The sequence below is a fragment of the Schistocerca serialis genome, chromosome 11, assembly GCF_023864345.2.
Source record: "Schistocerca serialis cubense isolate TAMUIC-IGC-003099 chromosome 11, iqSchSeri2.2, whole genome shotgun sequence".
In the NCBI taxonomy this organism is placed as follows: domain Eukaryota; kingdom Metazoa; phylum Arthropoda; class Insecta; order Orthoptera; family Acrididae; genus Schistocerca; species Schistocerca serialis.
In genome coordinates, this window is record NC_064648.1 from 65281854 (window position 1) to 65303551 (window position 21698).

Genomic DNA, 21698 nt, shown 5'->3' on the forward strand with positions numbered 1-21698 from the left:
CTGAAACCATATAAATGTGACATCTGTGGTAAATCGTTCACAGAGTCTAGCAGTCTCAAAAAGCATGAGTTGATTCATACTGGCGAGAGACCACACAAATGTGTCTGTGGGAAATCTTTCACAGAGGCACGTCATCTTAAGCAGCATTTATTAACACACAATGGCTTGAGGCCATACAAATGTGACGTTTGTGGAAAAGCCTTTAATCACTTGTATGTTCTCAATAGGCATGTGTTAATACATGTTGGCGAGGGAGCACATAAGTGTGATGTCTGTGGGAAATCCTTTAGACAGTCTAGTAATCTCAAGAGGCACACTATAATTCATACTGGTAAAAGGGCACATAAATGAGATGTATGTGGGTCAGCTGTTATTCCATCCAATGGTTTCAAAGGCACACATTAATAGATACTGATGAGAGGCCAAACAAAACTGACACCTGTGCAAATGCCTTTCCCTTACTGGTTATCTTGGGAAGCATGCAGTAATAAATAATTAAAAGACATTATATAAATCTGATAACCATAGGGAATGAAATAGGTGTTATTGATGATATTAATAAAAAAGACATTATTTTATGAGATTCGTTTCCTGTATGAATTAATGAACGTCGCTGATCTGCCTAAATCGCTCTAAATCAGTAGTATATATTGGAGAATTGCCGTGGTTCTAAGACTGTTAGATGCAGTGTCAGGTTTCTTACAGCTAATGTTAGGTAAATAGATCAGTTAATGTGTGGGGTGTATTACAGAGTTAAGACTGAATCTATTATCAGGGCTAGCATTTTGTTTGAAAGTAATAGTCTGCATGGTATAGAGGAGAAATGTGACTATTGTGAAAGATATTTCTTTGGAGACATTTAAAGGCTACAGAGTTGTGTTAAGTTAACAATATTTACACAAATGAACATGTATCATCTTACATGTGGAAATGAGTGCAGATATTGTAAAAAACAAGGAATAAGAATCATGTAAAAACTGTTTTGGTGAACGTATACATCTATAATTATGCATTTGAATGTATTAAGTATTTGTTTCATATCTGCAAAATTACGCTGAGCCCTTGAACGTTAACAATATATGTATATCAAATTTTTCAGTTCTTTTAAATAGGGTGGTTTATTAGGCTGTACTCTAGTAATATAGTTTTTCGTATTGAGAAGAAAAATTCATTCTCAGACGTTCATTTGAGGTATTTTTTAAAATATCATTGAAACAGGCTGAATGGTATCTGTAATTTAGTTCATGGATCAGATATAATGCAGATGCAGCTTTTATGAAGGTGTGGATGATGATGCCTACTTGCATATTTTGTGAAATTGAATTCATTCTTTGAGTTTGTAGGTATGTTTACACTATTTAACATATTTTATCAGTCCCCTGTGAAATATTGTGTCATTACTTATGTATGTTATGGACTGCAATTAAATTATTTTCATGTATTTGTAATATTTGTTGTATAATTTTCTACTGACATTTGTTTCTTTCATTGTTTATACACACATCAAAAAAAGTTTTGTATCACTCCAGTTCTCAGAATTACTGAAGATAGACGCTGACTGTGGACATTGTATCACAGTCACAGTCCCTTACACTGTTCAGAGATGTCACTAAGCCCACCCAAAGATGTAAACAACCATGCATGAGCAGCGCCTGTTAGACGGAGAGGGTCCAACAGTTCTAGTAATTCCACCAAGGAGGTGGTACACGGCTCATGTTGTCTGTAGTTCAACCTTGCCTAGACAGTCAGTACCATGGTTCAATTATGTCCACATAGTTGCTTTGTTCCAGGAATTGCTCTCAACAAGGGAAGTGTCCAGGTGTCTCAGAGTGAACCAAAGCAATGTTGTTTGGACATGGAGGAGATTCAGAGAGACAGTAACTTGGCAAGGTACATCTTTGCAACCACAACACCATGCAGAGCAGTACAGATGGGCTCAACGACGTGCCAAATGGACCACTAAGGATTGGCTTAATGTTCTCTTCACTGATGAGTGCCACATATACCTTCAGCCACACGATCATGGGAAACATGTTTGGAGGCAACCTGGTCAGGCTGAAAGCCTTAGACACACTGTCCAGCGAGTAAAGCAAGGTGGACGTTCCCTGCTGTTTTTGGGTTGCATTATGTGGGGCCGACATATGCCGCTAGTGGTCATGGAAGGCACCAAAATAGCTGTACAATACGTGAACGCCATCCTCCTACCGATAGTGCAACCATGTCAGCAGCATATTGGCGAGGCATTGATCTTCATGGACGACAATTCACACCCGCATCATGCACGTATTGTGAATGGCTTCCTTCAGTATGACGATATCACTTGACTAGATTGGCCAGCATGTTCTCCAAAGATGAACCCTATCAAACATGCCTGGGATAGATTGAAAAGGGCTGTTTATGGATGACATGACACACCAATCACTATGAGGGATCTATTCTGAATCGCCATTGAGGAGTGGGACAATCTGGACCAACAGTGCCTTGATGAACTTGTGGATAGTATGCCACAATCAATAGAGGCATGCATCAATGCAAGACGACATGTTGCTGGGTATTAGAGATATCAGTGTGTACAGCAGTCTGGACCACCACCCTCTGAATGTCTCACTGGATGGTGGTACAACATGCAAGGTGTGGTTTTGATGAACGATAAAAAGGGCAGAAATGATGTTTATGTTGATCGCTGTTCCAATTTTCTGTACAGGTTCCAGACCTTTCAGAACCGAGGTGATGCAAAACTTTTGATGTGTGTATTTAACCATTCACACAATAACAGTTGATATCAACACTACATTAATTCAGAGGACTCCAATATTGTTGCTCTATTACATTAATTGTAATCCTGATTTATTCCCTTATGTATTACCCATTACATTTAGCTCTAGGAAATTTCCTTTGTTCTCAACTGGAGGTAACAATCCCATGGGGTCAATGTTTGATATTTTCAGAATGCAGGATACATTTAAAAAAGGATGAAACAGCTTTTTGTGTCAAGTGCTATTCTTCAGATTAATGCATACCACAAGATTTTTTTTGTTTTCTTATTCAGATAAATGTAAATGTCGAGTGGCTTGGGCCTCCCGTCGAGTAGACCATTTGCTGGGTGCAAGTCTTTTTATTTTGCGCCACTTTGGCGACTTTCGCATTGATGGGGATGAAATGATGATGATTAGGACAACACAAAACGCAGTACCTGAGTGGAGAAAATCTCTGACCCAGCCGGGAATCGAACCCAGGCTCTTAGGATTGACATTCTGTTGCGCTGATCACTCAGCTACTGGGGGCAGACTACTTATTCAGATAAGGAAGAACTATTGGATTGTTTCATACTTGTTAGTCTTTCATCATTATTTGTGGATAATACATAATTATTTCATTTTAGCATGTTTTACTTTTCTTTACCATCCAGTGGTGGTATTAACCCTTTCGGGCTGCCTTATTCCTTTGGGATTTCTTTTACAACAGTGTAACATTGCTTGATATGAAAATGTCATGCATTTGAAGTAGCCAGAAAAATTCTTTGCCCTGAATCAACAGAGGTATTCTGAAAAACAGGAGCTGGTGATCATTCAGTATCCAACTACCAAATGTGATCACCTTTATCACTTCTCTTCCTTCTTCTTGCTTCTCCTAGTACTGCCGAATTGCTTATCTGTCGTATAATGTATCACATGACAGGTAGGATGTCATTTTCTAGGCTTGGGTGTAACAATATTGGAGCATTACATGGTGCCTCCATAATTTCCTGAGTCTTGTGTACATTTATCTGCCCTGACGATGCACTACTTCTCTTCTACATTTCATGCAGCACTCTACTGTTCAGTTCTTTGTCACCTATGAGTCCTCAGTAGAATCTGTAGGATCTGAATAAATTCTTAAGGTGTTGTATTGTCTATTGGCAATGGAAATTCCTTTCTAGCTCTCAATTAGGATTGATTTGACATTATACCATAAGTGTCAATTACAAAAGTTAATTTCCTATTGTCCAGACTTGGATTTTTGAAAATTCAAATAGGCCTCCACCAACTCTCACTTCTCACATACTTCTTTTACAGTCTCCAAATGTCGTTTCCGGTTTTCACTAGCTATTAGCAAATCATCAGTGTAAACTGCAATTTTCTTTAATAACTTTTCTTGTAGCATTGTGTTTAATGTCTGAATGAACGCAAAAACAGATTCATGTAACCTGGAAGATAATGGCCCATACTGGTAACAACAGCCTTCATATAGAAATGCCGTGAATGGTCTCAATTAGAGATAGAACGAAACCTTGTGGTAGTCATGTGTTAAGTCTAAACTTGTGAAGATTCCTGCTGCTTTGAATTTCTGAAGTATTTCTTCTATATTTATTGGTCTATCTCATCCCTGCTCAGATACTTTATTTGCTTGGCATGCATCCAAAACCAGACGATTTTTTCTATTTTTCTTAGGAACAAGTATGAGGGGTATGTTATATTGATTCCTGGCCCATTCAGTCACACTGGTGACGGCATCTTTTGCTATTACGGACGAATTTCCACGTTTTTGCAAGATATTTCAGGTCCTTCTATCTTCATTTCAGGCTGTGCCTCCTGAAACTACTGCCTGTTTCCTGCTTGGTAATTCATAGTTTGAGTTGCATTGCACATTGATTGCCAAGACTCATATTCATTCTGGCACACCCCACACCTGTCTTCTCCTCGTATCTCCATTCTCATAGTTTGATTGACCATAATTGTGCATCCTGCACAAATCTTCTATCCCATTCCTTGTAGCTTTATTGTGTATAACCTCCACATCCTCTACCCCTCTACCTCCAACCTTTGCTTCTTTGTTCTACTTCATGCCTTTCTGGTGGTCGTCTTTCAGTATCAGAAGTGTTCGTGAATGTTTCCATCAGCCTCTCCTCCCTCCCCATTTGTGTGCCTATCATATGTGGTTGTTCTGGTGAGTATATAATCATTCGCATGAGATAGCTACAGACATCTTGCAGCAATTGCTGTATTACCCACTGGACAACCATTCTCTCATCAAAAAGGGCGTGGTTTCTTTCAGGTTTAGAACAGGTTCATCCAACCTTTTATTACATGGGCAGTTACAGATTGATATTAGTATGTCATGTTACTTATTTTTCAACCACTATTTGTCAAGAAACATTCTCTTGAATTCCCCATATGACATACGTTCTCATTCAAGTCATATGCCCCAGTTACAAGCTCTGAGTGATTCACTATATAATTTATTTTTGTTTCTTCATCCCAACTGTCCTCTAACAGACCTAAAAAGTTTTTAAGGAATGCTGCTGGTTGGAGTTTGCCCTTGGGATGAAATTTGCTGTATTTGGAGCTATTAATAAAATCCACTTGTGAGTTGCTTGTACCAAGTATTGTGGCTTGTCCATTAAGGATCCCATCTCCTGTATTATTTTCTTCTTTACTGCCAAATACACCCATTTTCTCCATGGTTTGTTGCAACTCTCCTACCACCTTCTCTACCTTTCTCTTGATTTCATTAACCTTTTTGGTTATTTTCTCTTATTTTTCTCCATGCTGCATGAAAGAGTTGATACCACTTCAATAGTGTCTTCCAGTTTTATATAATTTTTACAAATTTTACTGATTTTGGCATTATTTAAGTTTACCTGGTTTGTTAATTCTTAGTTCACAACCAAATAACCTTTCTCTGCATTCTGTTATTATGTTATCCAGTGCCTGTTTAAATTCTTTAACTTCTCCATATAATTTTTAAATATTTCCTTCTGTGTAATTTTTTGAAGCCATACTATGCAGGAAGGTCATGATACTTTCACTATATCTTTCCTTTTCTACCTATTTTATCAGTGTTTTTGTGAATGTTTCATATCTTCCATCCACTTTGATATTCCTTTCTCCTTGCTCCTCTTTGCTGTGTATTCATTTTTTGTGCTAGCTGTTATGGATATAGTTCAGCTCTCTCGCTGCCTGCTACCTGACATGTTCATATTTGATGTGCTTTCTCCCTCTATGCTGTCTCCTCCCCATACTTCTAATGAACTCCCTATAAGATCAACAGTTATTTCTGTCAAAATATATTCCCCTTTTATCGAATTCTCTGCTATCAACCAATCTGAAAATTCACCATTTTCACAAAACTCACTTTCTTTGTTCATCAGTTCCCACTTGGTTTTCTTTCTGAGATCCAATGGTTCCATTTTATTAAATTTCTTTCTCTGGTAATTTCTACAATGACGAAACATTTGCTGTATACAGCACATGGATTTTCATGCACCTATTTCCGGTTTTTACTCTACTACCATGTGCAGTTCACACTGTTGTTAGTTGTCTTTCTAAATTCTCAACATTGTTATTTGTGAAAGCACTTGTGACACTTATATTTTTTTAAATTTTGCCCATTCACTGGCTGTTGCAAGATGTGACTTTCTTGTATTCCCATTGTCCGCTGCAAGTGTTGGCATGGCTTCTGCTTGCTGTATCCGAATTGCTTGATGCCTGTACACTGCTGTACACTGTTCACTCTATTTCTTCTTTTTGCACTGGCTGTTTATGGTTCGGTCGTCCAAATTCTTGCAACATTCACGTGTTCTGTCATGCATGACAACTGTAAGTTTCAATCCTTTATTGTAATGATTTCATTTATTCTTCCAATGAACAGCTGCCTGTTTTATGTTAGCCAGTTGGACTAAAGTTCTACACAATAGCAAAAAGTGGGATCTTACATCCAAGGTACAAGTACCTAACTAATTAGGCCTGACCATGTACCTAGTGGCACATGTCCTTTCACTACCTTCCACCCCTGAACAAAAATCTTAAGTTCCTTCCAAATATCATTAATATGATTGGGTTGTTAAGATAAAGACTGAATTTTGAAACACTATCTTTTTATTATTAAAGCAAATATTCCCTATCTGCCCTAGGCCTTTCATGCTAAAAAGCACATTCACACAGGCTTTTTATTTATTTTGTAAAGTAACCATAACCACTATAATTTGTGTGAGTAGGTGCTCGCTCCATCGTTCTGTTATATCATTTCACTTTCTACTGTCAGACCAACTAACTGTTTCCTGCATAGCAGCCATAGTCAAAACTCGATCTCATAGTAGAATGATGGGGGTTCCCTGAATCTGCAGTGTCATATACAAGAGGCAGTTCCACATATGGGTGAAGTCAATCCTGAATCAGAATCATAGGTACCCTTACACAAACTTTCACATAATCCTCCCGCTGTCCACTCCTGCCTTCTCTTCAAGCTCCAGTTCACTAGCTCTCCAAACCCCCTGTATCCTTCCTTAAATCTGATTCTTTTGTCAACCTCAGTTACATGAATATACAGTATGTAGTGGTTACCAGTTTTGGGCTGACATGCCTACTTTCAAACCACACATCTTGTTGTTCATTGTAACTAGTCTACACTGTTGTGCCAAAAGACACAGGTAGCTGATATACAGAAACTCTGTGAGTAACAAGTACTCTGGATGCTATTAGTTTACATGTCTACTGTTGCACCTGACTGACACAACCAAATCCTATCGCAGGATGTTGCATTGAATTTGTAAATTCTTCCCTACGTTACTGGGTTATATACACTAATTAGATCTAATTTCAGGACCACATTGTCTGTAGTAACACTAGTAAACTATGATTTTGTTTTGTAGCAGACCCACATAGGTTAAGTTAACCTACATCTACTACTTCGTATATCCATAATCGTAACGGACAACTTGGGATGTTAGCTAGTGTAATATATGTTAAAAATGACGAAATTCCTCCAGCTGTATTAAGGTGTTGGTTTTATTGGCAACTAGTTGAAGGGGTCATTTTTAACATATACATCTACCACCTCCACAAAGTAAGTATATGCTTTATACAAATATTAAGTTTCTAATCACTCCTAATAGTTGTTAATGAGTGCCATGTTTTATAACTAGTGAAGTGACTGTTAAGGTGTGTCACTTTGGAAAATGTATATATAACCTATTTTGTTGGGTTCAGAGCTTCACATGATGTAAGTAGTAAGACTACATTAATATGTAATTAACAATAATCATGGAATATCACAGTATATGGTTTAGATATGCAATATAACATAGTGTTTTGTCATCTTGGAAATACATGTAGAATCTGTATTTGTTTCAGATCTTCATGTGCTTTAAGTAGTGGGACTACACTGACATTAATTTGGTGGAGATTCATGTTATATTGAAATGTGTGGTCATGAATATAATATAGATCACTGATGTTCCATCTTCTGCCAACCACCCATACCTACCTCCAAATCTTCCCCATTCCCCATCCATCCCAACACCACCCACCCCTTCAACTGCCCTCTCCACTCCCCACCCCACAAACCCCCAACTTGCACCTCCTGCCAACTGTACCTCCTTTGCCTCTTACTCCACCCATTCCACCCCATTTCTTTTTCTTTTACTGAGCATTTGTGTTGCATTGTAGGCACTCTCATGTTTTAGGCACATGTGGGAAATGTCCTTGAGGATCTTTCAGTTTCTAAGTTTTGTGGCATTTCCACCATCTCATGTTGGTCGTGAGAATTGTTGCAGCAGTACAATTTCTTTTAAGTCTCCAGGAACCAGTGAATTATGATTTTATAATATTGCAGCCACACAATCATTTTTGGAATCAAATTTTATTGTGTATCTAAAGGGCTTAATTTACACTCCGAGTATGGAGTATTACACACTATGTCTGTAAGAGGGTGCTATGAATGTATATTACAAGAATGTGTTAAGCACTTAGACAAATCAATATCCACCATGTCTCTTAGGGTAATGCCTCTTGTAACCCAAAGATGATGTGGCATGCACAGTCATGCAGCTTTGTTACAAGCTCTGCCATTGTTTTGACAAATGTTAGTGTCAGTTGTTGCACTGAAGTGATGAATACAGACAGCAGTAATATACTGGCCCTTAACTACACCATATTGTGTATCAGTGGATATTCACTTTGCACAGTATCAGCCATATTATGTTTTTATGGTATGTATTGGATCATATAATGTGATGACTGGTTTGTAAGACAGAAATGTTTTTTTACAATGATGATGTGTCACAGAGAGCTCACATATATTCTAATATGTAAGTAATGTTTTCACATAGACAGTGACTTCTTGTTAGTATACCCTGCACCATGTGATATGCACACATTACTAATTTTCAGTTCAACATGCACTAAACAATAGCTGTAAAGCTGAAATATTGATTGTGTGAAATAAATGAACAGTTTCTAGTCAAATGGTGGAAATGTCTTTCAAAAAATTCTACAGGACTGATCCACCATGAAGGGAAAACCATTATATGAATAAGTGAGAAGTTTACAGTGCATTTATTATAGAAATTCTCTGGTACATTAAAACTTTTTTATATGCCGATCTTACAGTCATGTATGATACTTCTCTTCACTAATAATGAAGAAACTAATGTCCTTTGCGACTTCTACATTTTATGCCAATTCCAAATCTGTTTTCATTTTTTTCCTGTCACATAGAGTTCTGCTGCTATTTGACTTCAAAGGATATTATTGTGCTATTAGGTTATGTGTACTGTTGGAGGGAAATTTCTCAATAAGGTGCTGTATGCCTTCAGTTTTTTACACCTGTTGATGCTAGTTGGTTTTGTGTGACCTTGAAAGTATTGTTTATCTCACAGGCTTGCATTATCAGTGCTATATTGCGATTATTCTGTATATTTAAGATGGTGTTAATAAAACAGCATACCTGTTGTTTGTAGTTACTACAATGTTAACATGCAACTGTTTGAACAACTCGGATGCTTTCTGTTACTCATACATTTGTGAAAATTACACACTGCCTAAACAGAGAATAATTATAACAGATTTTGTTAAAAATGCTTACCAGTCTTATTTTAAAATGTAACTTGGTGACCAGAAAACAAGTGGATGCCAAAGACAGTTTGTCATTATTGTGTTGAGAGGTTAAGATTGTGGACAGGAAGGAAAGAAAACATGCATGCCATTTGCAATTCCAGTGGTGTGATGGAAGTTTAAAAATAACCTTAATGACTGTTACTTCTGTTTAGTTAATATTCTGGGGTCCAGTTCGAAAAGTAAGAAACAAATTGTGTATCTAAGCATTGATTTAGCTGTTGGGCCAGTTCCACATGGAGAAGTTCAGATTACTCCCCTTGCTCCAGCTGTTGTAGGGAATGTGGCAGTAGATGGTCATGAAAATGGAGTTGATGCAATTACCAAAGATGGTAATGTTTACCAGGCTGTGTGTGACTGTCTCCCACAACTGTTCTATCAGAGTGAACTTAATGGCTACATATGAGATTTAAATGTGCCTAAGGAATCTGCAGAACTACTTGGCTCCCAGTAAATGACTAAGAATCTTCTGGTACCAGGAACACATTAATAATGGTACAGACATACTGAGAAAGAATTAGTTTCTTCATTCACACAGAATGATTCCTTGGTTTACTGCAGTAATGTAAACGAGTTCATGCACTTCTATGCCATTGAACATGATCCTGCTGAGTGTAAACCTTTTCTAGACTCACCAACGAGGAGCGTGAAAGACGTTTTGTTGCATAATGGGGGTGCATATGGTTTCATACCTGTGGTCCATTCAGTTCAAATGAAAGAGACCTATGAAAACATGAAGATACTTTTTAACAAGTGTCCAATATGAGGAGCACAAATAGCTTTTTTTTTTACTCCAGAGTTATCAAAATACTGTTAAAACACGAAGTGGGGTTCACAAAAATGCCTTGCTTTCTATGCAAATGGGGCAATTGGGCAAGGCAAAGACTCGATTGTGAGAGTTTGGCTGGAGTGGAAAAATTTTATGCCTGTAACTAGAACTATCCTGCATGAGCCACTTGTAGAAAAAAATAAAATCTTGCTTTCAATACTGCTCACAAAATTGGGCTTGATGAAGTATTTGTAAAGGCTCTACCACAGGACAGACCCTGCTTCAAATATCCTTCCAAGAAATTTTTGTTTATCACACAAGACAAATTGAAAGCTAGAATTTTTTTATCCTAAAGGAATTGATGAAAGATGAAGATCTTGATAAGAAAATAAAGAATAGAGAAATCTGATCTGTTATTGAGCACTTATAGGTTTAATAAAGATCCTAATTACAGGGCCTATGTTTAAAACAATTGCAAAATTTCAAGATGGGTTGTAACATGAGTGTGAAAGTCCACTTTGTGCACTCACATATTGACTGTTTCCTGGAAAATTTTATACACTACAGTGAAGAGCAGAGTGAGTGTTTTCACCAAGATATTGAGGTGGTGGAGAGGAGGTATTGGAAACTGGAGTGCAACTATGATAGCTGATTACTGTCTGATATTGGAGGAACAATCATTATATGCAAGGTTGTGCAAGGAAGTCAAAGAAGAGAAAGTTTAAAAATTAATGCAATGCTATTGAATTCTTTTCTTAAGGGTAACCACAAAATAAATTATTGAAGTTCTCTAGAATATTTTTTCAATGTATTTTATTTTTTAAATATATTTTGATTAAAAACTTATATTGTGTAAAATGGTGTTTATATTTGAGGGGTCAGAAGTTAAAATCGTCAGAATTTTACTTTTTATTTTGTGTAAAAATCTGATGTGATAGATAAAAAGTGAAGTTATTTCTAGTATCACCACAAAAACTGATTCACAAACACCTACTTTCAACAAATCTTCTGACAAAATTTTTAAAATGCAGTCTAGTGTTATTTATGTAGAAACAATTAATGCATACTCTAGCTCACTATTAAGGTAATGCAATTAGTAATACTGCAGTGATTATTATGAAACTGATAAATTTTATGTAGTTAATAACTGCTCACCAATGCAGTAATTAATCTCCATAAAAATAAGACAAAACTTGACAATCCATTGCAATAGAAGGGGAAAGGGATATAAAGTATTAACTTCTTCAAAAAAGAATTTAATTGTTCTATATGTCTAAATGTGCCTTGTGTATGCATCATTCACCTCAAATGTATTGTAATTAAAAGTTTGCCCAAAAATTTGGTTAAAGATGGATAACATTGTGTCAAATTTGTGTATAATTGCATAATTTTTTTCCAGTTCTGGGGTATATTTTTACGCCTGTCTACAAAAAAAATTCAATGACTAAAAAGCTGTAATTACAAGCAGCAGGTGCTTAGAGAATGCCATGTTGTTGTTTATTAACATATATCTTTCTGATCTTTCAGTAGAACACATTATCAAAATTTTGTACTTTTTCATTCATGCAACCTCTGGAAATCATCAGGAAGTTTCTTCTTGACAGGAGAAACCATCTGAGGATGTTGAATTGTTGCCTTGAAGGAATATTGTGGAATTTACAGACCATGATTTAACCTAAGAGCTACAAATACAGCAAATTTACTTGGAAAGCCTGAAGAGTCACACCATTTATTAAAAAAAAGTTGGGTAAAGGAACTAAAATTTTGAGAACATGAAAGAGAAAACCTTTAGCCACCAAGGGGTACAGGAACCTTACATAAACTGGGAAGAAGTGACCTGAAACATAACCAGACCCAGTTTTTAGTTGCCCTTTGTACTCAAGTTGTGGGGTTAAAAAAATAACGTATACGAAAAGTCACGTTTGTAACCAGTGGCTCATTCCCAGTGACCTATAAAGTGGTAAAATGCTTGTTTTTCAATTACATCAGTGATATACACAACCAGATACACATGTGTCTGCAGATGTTGATTGAAAATAGTTACACCTCCTTAGATAAATCAGGAAAACGTAACAGTAGAACATAGAAATTTTATGATTTTGACTAAGATGCAGTCGAAGATTATGTTAAACATTTCCTAAAATTGGACTGTCAGTCCTCATGCTTTAAAATTTCAACCAAATGGAGAGCTAATTATGTAGAGAATGTGCATTCTTTTGCAGGGAAAGTACTGTGAAGTTAATATCAATGATATTAAGAATTTATGGAAACTAAAAGAATATTTGATCATGATAAGAGACTGTTCTATTTCCATGAATTCTTAAGTATTTGGTCACTCCAATCTTCAAGATAATCTTGTCATCTGTCATGAGAGTACTATATATTTAAAAAACTGTACAAATTGTATCCAAATATGTTACAATGAACATATCATAAACCTACACTTCAGAAACAAGGCAGTTAATTCTGAATTGCAGCTGCATCTAGGTTGGGAAAGTGTATGTCCATTCCCAAAAATGACTTAACTTTCAGCAAAATGATATGTACTGATTTTGGTGAAACGTACTGCAAACCAGTAAGAACTTGAAACAGAAGATTTTCACACAATTTGCCATAATTGGAAAAAAATAGTTACTGCAAAACAATATGATCACCAAACCACTGCAATAATTCTACAAAGTAAATTTATAAACAGATGTGTGCTTATGAGTCCATAAATGCATCAAATGTATACTGAGAAAATTTCCTTGTCAGACTCAAACAGAAGTTAGTTTTATGTAAAATTTTGGAAAAATGGTAGTACCATAATTACTCTGATTCAAATAACATGCAAACAACAATGCAAATGTATCACTGCACATTACTGCTTACCTGTGCAAAATCGCATTGTCGAACCCAAAGAAAACCAAAATCTGTTTCCCTGAATACCACGTGGAACAATATTGTCAACAGAGTGATGAATCACCTCTGGGACACTGTAAATCAAGCCACAACAAAATTTATTCTGTAAATTCACAGGTACGCATTAACTCTCAAAAAACTTTGAAGAAACTGTCCAGAATAAGTATGAACAAAGAAAATCAGTTGACACTACTTTAATGGTACTAATTACTAGGGGTAAGATAGATACTGCCTACAGGAAAATGAAAGAGACCTTTGGAGAAAAGAGAACCACTTGTATTAATATCAAGAGTTTTGATGGAGACCCAGTTCTAAGCAAAGAAGGGAAAGCAGAAAGGTGGAGGGAGTATATAGAGGGCCTATACAAGGGCAATGTACTTGAGGACAATAATATGGAAATGGAAGAGGATGTAGATGAAAATGAAATGGGAGATAAGATTTTGCGTGAAGAGTTTGACAGAGCACTGAAAGACCTGAGTCGAAACAAGGCCCCGGGAGTAGACAACATTCCATTAGAACAACTGACGGCCTTGGGAGAGCCAGTCCTGACAAAACTCTACCATCTGGTGAGCAAGATGTATGAGACAGGCGAAATACCCTCAGACTTCAAGAAGAATATAATAATTCCGATCCCAAAGAAAGCAGGTGCTGACAGATGTGAAAATTATCGAACAATCAGTTTAATAAGTCACGGATGCAAAATACTAACGCGTATTCTCTACAGACGAATGGAAAAACTGGTAGAAGCCGACCTCGGGGAAGATCAGTTTGGATTCCATAGAAATATTGGAACACATGAGGCAATACTGACCCTACGGCTTATCTTAGAAGAAAGATTAAGGAAAGGCAAACCTACGTTTCTAGCATTTGTAGACTTAGAGAAAGCTTTTGACAATGTTTACTGGAATACTCTCTTTCAAATTCTGAAGGTGGCAGGGGTAAAATACAGGGAGCAAAAGGCTATTTACAATTTGTACAGAAACCAGATGGCAGTTATAAGAGTTGAGGGGCACGAAAGGGAAGCAGCGGTTGGGAAGGGAGTGAGACAGGGTTGTAGCCTCTCCTCGATGTTGTTCAATCTGTATATTGAGCAAGCAGTCAAGGAAAGAAAAGAAAAATTCTTAGTAGGTATTAAAATCCATGGAAAAGAAATAAAAACTTTGAGGTTCTCCGATGACATTGTAATTCTGTCAGAGACAGCAAAGGACTTGCAAGAGCAGTTGAACGGAATGGACAGTGTCATGAAAGGAGGGTATAAGATGAACATCAACAAAAGCAAAACGAGGATAATGGAATGTAGTCGAATTAAGTCGGGTGATGCTGAGGGAATTAGATTAGGAAATGAGACACTTAAAGTAGTAAATGAGTATTGCTATTTGGGGAGCAAAATAACTGATGATGGTCGAAGTAGAGAGGATATAAAATGTAAACTGGCAATGGCAAGGAAATCGTTTCTGAAGAAGATAAATTTGTTGACATCGAGTATAGATTTAAGCGTCAGGAAGTCGTTTCTGAAAGTATTTGTATGGAGTGTAGCCATGTAAGGAAATGAAACATGGACGATAACTAGTTTGGACAAGAAGAGAATAGAAGCTTTCGAAATGTGGTGCTACAGAAGAATGCTGAAGATTAGATGGGTAGATCACATAACTAATGAGGAGGTGTTGAATAGGATTGGGGAGAAGAGAAATTTGTGGCGCAACTTGACTAGAAGAAGGGATCGGTTGGTAGGACATGTTCTGAGGCATCAAGGGATCACCAATTTAGTATTGGAGGGCAGCGTGGAGGGTAAAAATCGTAGATGGAGACCAAGAGATGAATATGCTAAACAGATTCAGAAGGATGTAGGTTGCGGTAGGTACTGGGAGATGAAGAGGCTTGCACAGGATAGAGTAGCATGGAGAGCTGCATCAAACCAGTCTCAGGACTGAAGACAACAACAACAACGACAACAGTTACTTTCTTAATTTCAACATTAACAATCTGTATAAAATATTTTGATTGATACTCCAGATTTGTGAGTAAGAAAGTAATTTTTAATTAGTACAAAATCTGTCAAATTCACAGAAAAATTGTGGTTTTTGTTTGGTGGTAATTGTGTTGGTTATTGCATACCCATTGACACTGGTTTAGCATTTAGGCATAGGCATGCTTCAGTAATGCATGAATGGACCAGAAATGCTCACAGCAGGTCCAAGTCAACTGCGTCAGGTATCTATTGCCATGCTTGCTTACCAATAGGCAACATTCTGGCAATGTGTGGCATAAATGGGTTTGGCCAAGCAAAAGCAATACAGTATGAACTGAGTCACTGTACTGTACAGATGCACTTTCCATAGACTGTAAGTTCAATCCGCCAACTACATGTGTCAAGCTTAACACAAGCTCACCACCAACTTGTGTGGAAGTTTGTTTGGTGCTTCACGTTTGTTTTTGCTTTGGCTATGTCGTATCCGCAATTGGATGAAATGCTCGTCACCATGTAGTGTACAGCCTCTTGGATTGGTGTTAGAGTGGAACTATTATGTAGACACCATTATCACTATTACTGGTTAATAGACATTGCTGTCAGATCTTGGTTTTGTTACTTGTTCATTTACTCATTTTTGCAGAATAAATATATTTTTGGTAAATGTGTACTTATCAGTTCTCATCACCACACCATCACCATAGCCTACATCCTGAGTGAAGTGCATGGGTGTGACAGTAAAGTCAGCTTACTGCATGACTGACATGTAATACACAAGTGTTCTCACTTCACTAGTGACCCTAATTTGATCTGTAGGCTAAATATGTGGTCATCTTTCGTCTGTGGGCATGATGCAGAACTGCAGTTGATCTAACCCTTACATCCTTGCATGTGAGCAGTGATTTTTCTTGTGGACGTACCCACTAGATTTAGACACTACACCAAGATGACAACGTTGGAAGAACTGCAAAAGACAATAGACAAAAGCCAAACTTGAATAAGATGAGCAGTTAGCGTGGAACCAGCTGCTGGAGAGAGAGCCACAGGTACTCTCCACATGTACAGATTCTTTCCACCTGGAGCCATCCCAGAGAAACATGGAAAGCATGGCCACACCGACACCACCTACTGTTGCAGCAGTGGCAGCAAGCACGGGACAGGTGTTGGTTAGAATGCTGCCCTTTTGGCCTCGTTATGCAATCCTATGGTTCAGCCAAGTAGAGGCAGTTTTACTGAAAGCAACATCACTAGTGCCAACACCAAATTTGAACATGTTATGAGCCAGCTAGATCAGGACTATGGAGATGAAGTGCACGACATAGTCACTGCCTTGCCGATGCAGTTTTTATATAACCAACTGAAAGAGCAGTTAAACCAGCAAATTTCATGGTGTCAGGTATAACAGGTCCATCAGTTGCTGGACCAAGAGGAGTGTGGTGACAGGAGGCCATCTGAGCTCTTATACAACCTGCGGAGCCTTGCACAGACAGACATGGTATGGGACTCAGTGCTGCATGCTGTCTGGACATGCAGCCTCCCATCACAATTGCAGGTACTCATTGCCATGCAAACAGAGATGCAGCTGGATGCTGCTGCAGACTTGGCTGATCGGGCACATGAAATGCAATGGCGTTTAGTACTGTTGCTGCAGCAGCCTACAATGTTTTAGCCCCATCAGTAAATTTCACTCCCTGGTGACACATCTCCTGCAGCCACCAGGCCAGATGCCAACCAGCACCACCTAGTTCAGAACTAGGCCACCCAGGTGACAGCACTCGTCACAGAGGTTGACCATTTGGTACCCTCACAGACGCAGCAGCAGGGGCCGTAGTGGCAGCAGATTCCACTACCACCAGTCCAGCTCTTGCAACCATCAGTACAGTACCAGCCATTCAAGTGGCATGCAGCCGATGTCAGAGTAGCTGCTGAGCCACTTGTGCTGGTGTCATTCCTGCTTTGCCAACAGAGTGGCAAAGTGTCAGCCCTCCTGCTGATACCCAAATGCCAACTGCAAACCTTGTTGCAGTACAGTATCCAGGCATCTCTTCCTAATGGAATGGGCTATCAGGGCAAAGTACCTTGTCGACATGGGTTCTAATCTGTCTATGTTATCCGATTTATGCTAAGAGAAGGCTGAGACACTGTCTCTTATGGTGGCAAACGATTCAACAATAAAAACACATGGCACATGTCATCAATATTTGGACCTTGGGCTTTGCTGAACATTCATGTGAACTTTTACTGTCGCTGTTGTCAGTGAGCCAATCCTGGGTAAAGATTTCTTCAGCCACTACAGCTTATTAGCTGGTATCACGAATGCTCGTCTGATTGATTCAATAACGAATTTGAAGATAGCAGGGCAGTGACAACCAGTCACATTCTTCACTGTCAAGCGAGTCCTCCAGGCTGTACACAGACAAACTGCAGACTTGGAGTTCATTCTCACACCTATGCCCTCAAGGATGCAAGACATTCGACGATGCACTACATTGTCAAATACGTGACCCACTCATCTTGTGCTGTTCGCATCAACTTGTGCTGAAGTGACTCACTGTAGCAAAGGCCATGTTGTAACATGGCATTGTTTGACCATCTTGCAGCCCCCTTGTTCCCTACCTTGCACTTACAAGGGAAACTCCCCGTTGCACCCCTCTCAGATTTAGTGGTAAAATGGCCCACATCAAGCATGAAAACAGGAAGAAGATCTACTTAACTGTGAAAAAGAAGCAAAACAGGAACAGTGAACAAGCCAAGCTAATGATGTGCAACAAAGAGTGAACTGCAAGACTGGCTTCGTCGTGCTTTTGTGGTCACAGTGTTTGACTGTACAGTGGGAGATCTGTGTTCAGATTTCCCTTATGGCTCATTTTTTCACAAAATTATAAACTTTCCATTCGGTTATTGACATATCTGTTCCCCATCCTGTAGTCTTGGCAATTATTGTACTAAACATTGGTTACAGAATATGAGTCATGTAGTAAGAATACATTACCATCACAAGTAAGTGTAATGAATAATGAGAGCTGGCGAGATGCTGCATGAACCTCTCACAGCACTGAAAACAACAAACGGCTGTGAACTATGTTACAAGGAAGGAATTCAAGAGTCAAAACTCCTAAAACGGAATGCAAGAGTCATAGCATGCACTACATATGTAGAAGAAATAGGAGGTACATATGTCTAGAGGTCCCTTCTCTACACCTTGCTGTTACAGTCAGACACAGACATCAAACCAGACACAAATTTGAATACAGAGAACAGACATGTCAATGACCAAATGGACAGTTTATAATTTTGTGAAAAAAAAGGGCGGTAGAAGGGAGATTTGGACACACATCTCCCCCTTTGCAGTCCAACAGTGACCATACAGCCACAGTGTCCTAGCTATTTAAGTTCACTCAAATGTTGCAAAATTTGAGCTTGGACCTTTCACTGCTCCTATTTTGCTTATTTTTTTCACAGTTCAGTGTTTTCACACTTGATCTGTATTCAGTTTTTGACAGGCTATCCACTGTGGCATCTTACCCCTAAATCTGAGGTGGCTGTGATAGGGAGTTTCCCTTGTTAGTGCAAGCACGCACTGACTGTCGTGCCTTAAAAGCACAACCATTGCCAGACCGATATTCGGTACCACAGCTGCAGGATTTTAGGCATGTGTTGGTGGTCGATTGATCTGTGTTCAGTTTTTCAAGGCCTATCCACTGTGCCAACTTACAACTAAATCTGAAGGGGGTGCGATGGGGAGGTTCCCTTGTAAGTATTTTTGTAGGCGCTCTTAAGTGCAACCACATTTTTCATTTGATTACTGTTAGTTGTAAACGAATATCATTTCGTGTACGCACTTAACAACGATATCATCGGAAAAGATAAATATTGTGAGACTTTTAATATCTAGAGTAAAAAACATTCTGAGACGCTAAACAACTTTGTGGTCAGCACGTCTACTATTGTCACAAGCAGTACTGTTTTGCTTAGATTTAACACATTACTTCTTTCTAGTTAAACGTGGTAGAGTGATCGAAGAAAGACAACGAAATTTATTTATACAATCTAACGGAGAATCTTTATTTGGCGCTTAAATACAATATGAATGAACTACATATTTTTTATAACCTTCAGTTTTGAGACAGTTCTACTAAACTTGCCTTTGAACATTGTTCCGCAGCTGTAATACAATTTGCATTTCACAAGATCATTCAAAAATAAGTGTTCTCCACATTCCTCGTCGTCTAGCCAGTGAAAGTTTTCAAGTTTTGACTTCATGTAGTTAACAATCCTAAACTTTATGTTGCTCTTATAAATAAACTGTAAAAAACAGGACTCATTTGCCTGAAAAGACATTTCGATAATATTGTTAAATTCAGCAGTTGGAGCGCTGAGTCACACTGAAGAATCACACAAACTCGCAGTTGCGTATTTTTTTACGGAGAATAAATAATTCCCTCTTCTCTTGAAGCTCACTGCTACAAGTGAGTGTCTCCCTACATCTCAAACAACGGCATCTTTCGATGCATATGTGTGCTAAGTAGCCAGCAAAATATGCTACTGAACACCGTTCAGAGGAAAGGTCTTGCTGTGAGAAAAAGAAAAATAGTCGTCAGCGTCGATGGTACTCCCTTCTTCATCCGTAGAGGAACCAGGGGTGTTCGGGATTCCGACGTTTCCAGAGCTCTGAAACAGCTGAGGTTCATCACCTTCCTTCTGCAACACACAGATATTCAGTAACAGCATGTTGTCACTATCATGCTCACAATTTGAAGCGTCAGAATGCTTCATTAGTGAGTTAATAGTGCTTGTTCGGAAGAAGCACCATAGTGTTCCAACTGTTGGATTAGGGTTGTAGCCTCCTTTCTGACAGTAAACAGGAAATAAATTCTTAAGAGCATCTTGATTCAATTCGCTGGTCAGTAAAAATGTAATGCTGACATTTTTTTTTTCCTCATGAAAAGGCTGAGCAACAGCATTAACAGTCTGGATTAAACCCGTAATGTATGGTGGTGTCGTTATTTTACCTGCCTTTTTGTCAGTTTTATTTATGGCACTTAAGACAGATATCCTTTGCATTGTGTAGCGTTTCCATTACTACTGGGCACTGTTCTGACAATGCACACCTATATGGATTAGAGGAAAATGCTGTCCTGCTATTCAGAACTTCAAACAAATTGCTCATAAATTCTATAAAAGTAGCTGTGTTCTCTGCTGTATCACTCTGCAATTCTTTAGTCGCTACACAAGTTCTGATAGCTGCAGCAACAGAGTGGCTGAGGACCTGGACTGCAATCTTCACATTCATTTTCTAGAATGAATCCAGTTGCAAATTACTGTCAGTGAGTTTTAACAACATTCTGATTTTTTGTTCTTCTTATCATTGTCACATGTTTTCCTGACGTCTTCGAATGAAACAGCATTGTTGAAAATGAAGTCGCCTATAAGCAGATTGTTTCGTATGCTTTTGAATAAAAGTGGGACATCATAAATATAAAACGTCTCTGTCCATTTTCAATGAAGTAAGGTCTTTCAGGTGTAGCCCGTAAATGCTTCACAACACTTCGATCACTAGCTCCCTGATCACAGACGATTAATTTTGGCTCTAGGTTTGTATTTTGCAATAAAATAATTAGTTCCTGTAAGAGTGCCAATAAATCCGCATATTTTACTCCTAAATTAGAAAACAAATATGAAACAGGCAGTTTCCAGTCACTGTAGATGCCTCTAATCATAAAACATGTGCAGAATTTGCTGGAAGTGGTTTCCTTCCTCTGTTACCCAAATCTTCTATACCTTCTACTAAATCGAGATCTTTTACGTATTCCAGACGACGCATTATTGACATCTCATCAAAAGATACTACACACGCCTTTTATAAATAGGTTTGTGCCTCAAATTTCTTGGCAAGTTAACTAAAAAGGGTTTTTTTTAAAACCCTGGTAGAAATTTTGTGACGCCAGTCCATCGTCTAATTGTGGACAGTCCAGGTAATACGATACCCAATTTTCGCACAAAAATTTATATGCTGCAGGAGATTAGTAAATCAACAGTAGAGAGAGATTTTTCTGAATAGAAGGCCACTGACGTTTTTTGCTCTTGCACTGGATTGCAGCCAGTGCCCTGGAGTAAACAGATGGGAAACAGAAACTGCTGAACACATGGGAAATATTGTCTGAGCTCCTACAATGCAACAATCTAC

At 38.2% G+C, this 21698-nt stretch overlaps 1 protein-coding gene across 1 annotated transcript in view; it reads left to right on the forward strand.

The window, feature by feature from the left end:
- Positions 1-11374, forward strand: part of LOC126427263 (uncharacterized) — a 131897-nt gene extending 120523 nt beyond the window's left edge. Inside the window, exon 9 of the mRNA XM_050089516.1 lies at positions 8112-11374. Within this exon, the coding sequence (XP_049945473.1) occupies positions 8112-8178 (67 nt within the window). The 3' untranslated portion in view covers positions 8179-11374. The remainder of the gene's footprint in view (positions 1-8111) is intronic.
- The last annotated feature ends 10324 nt before the right edge of the window (positions 11375-21698 follow it).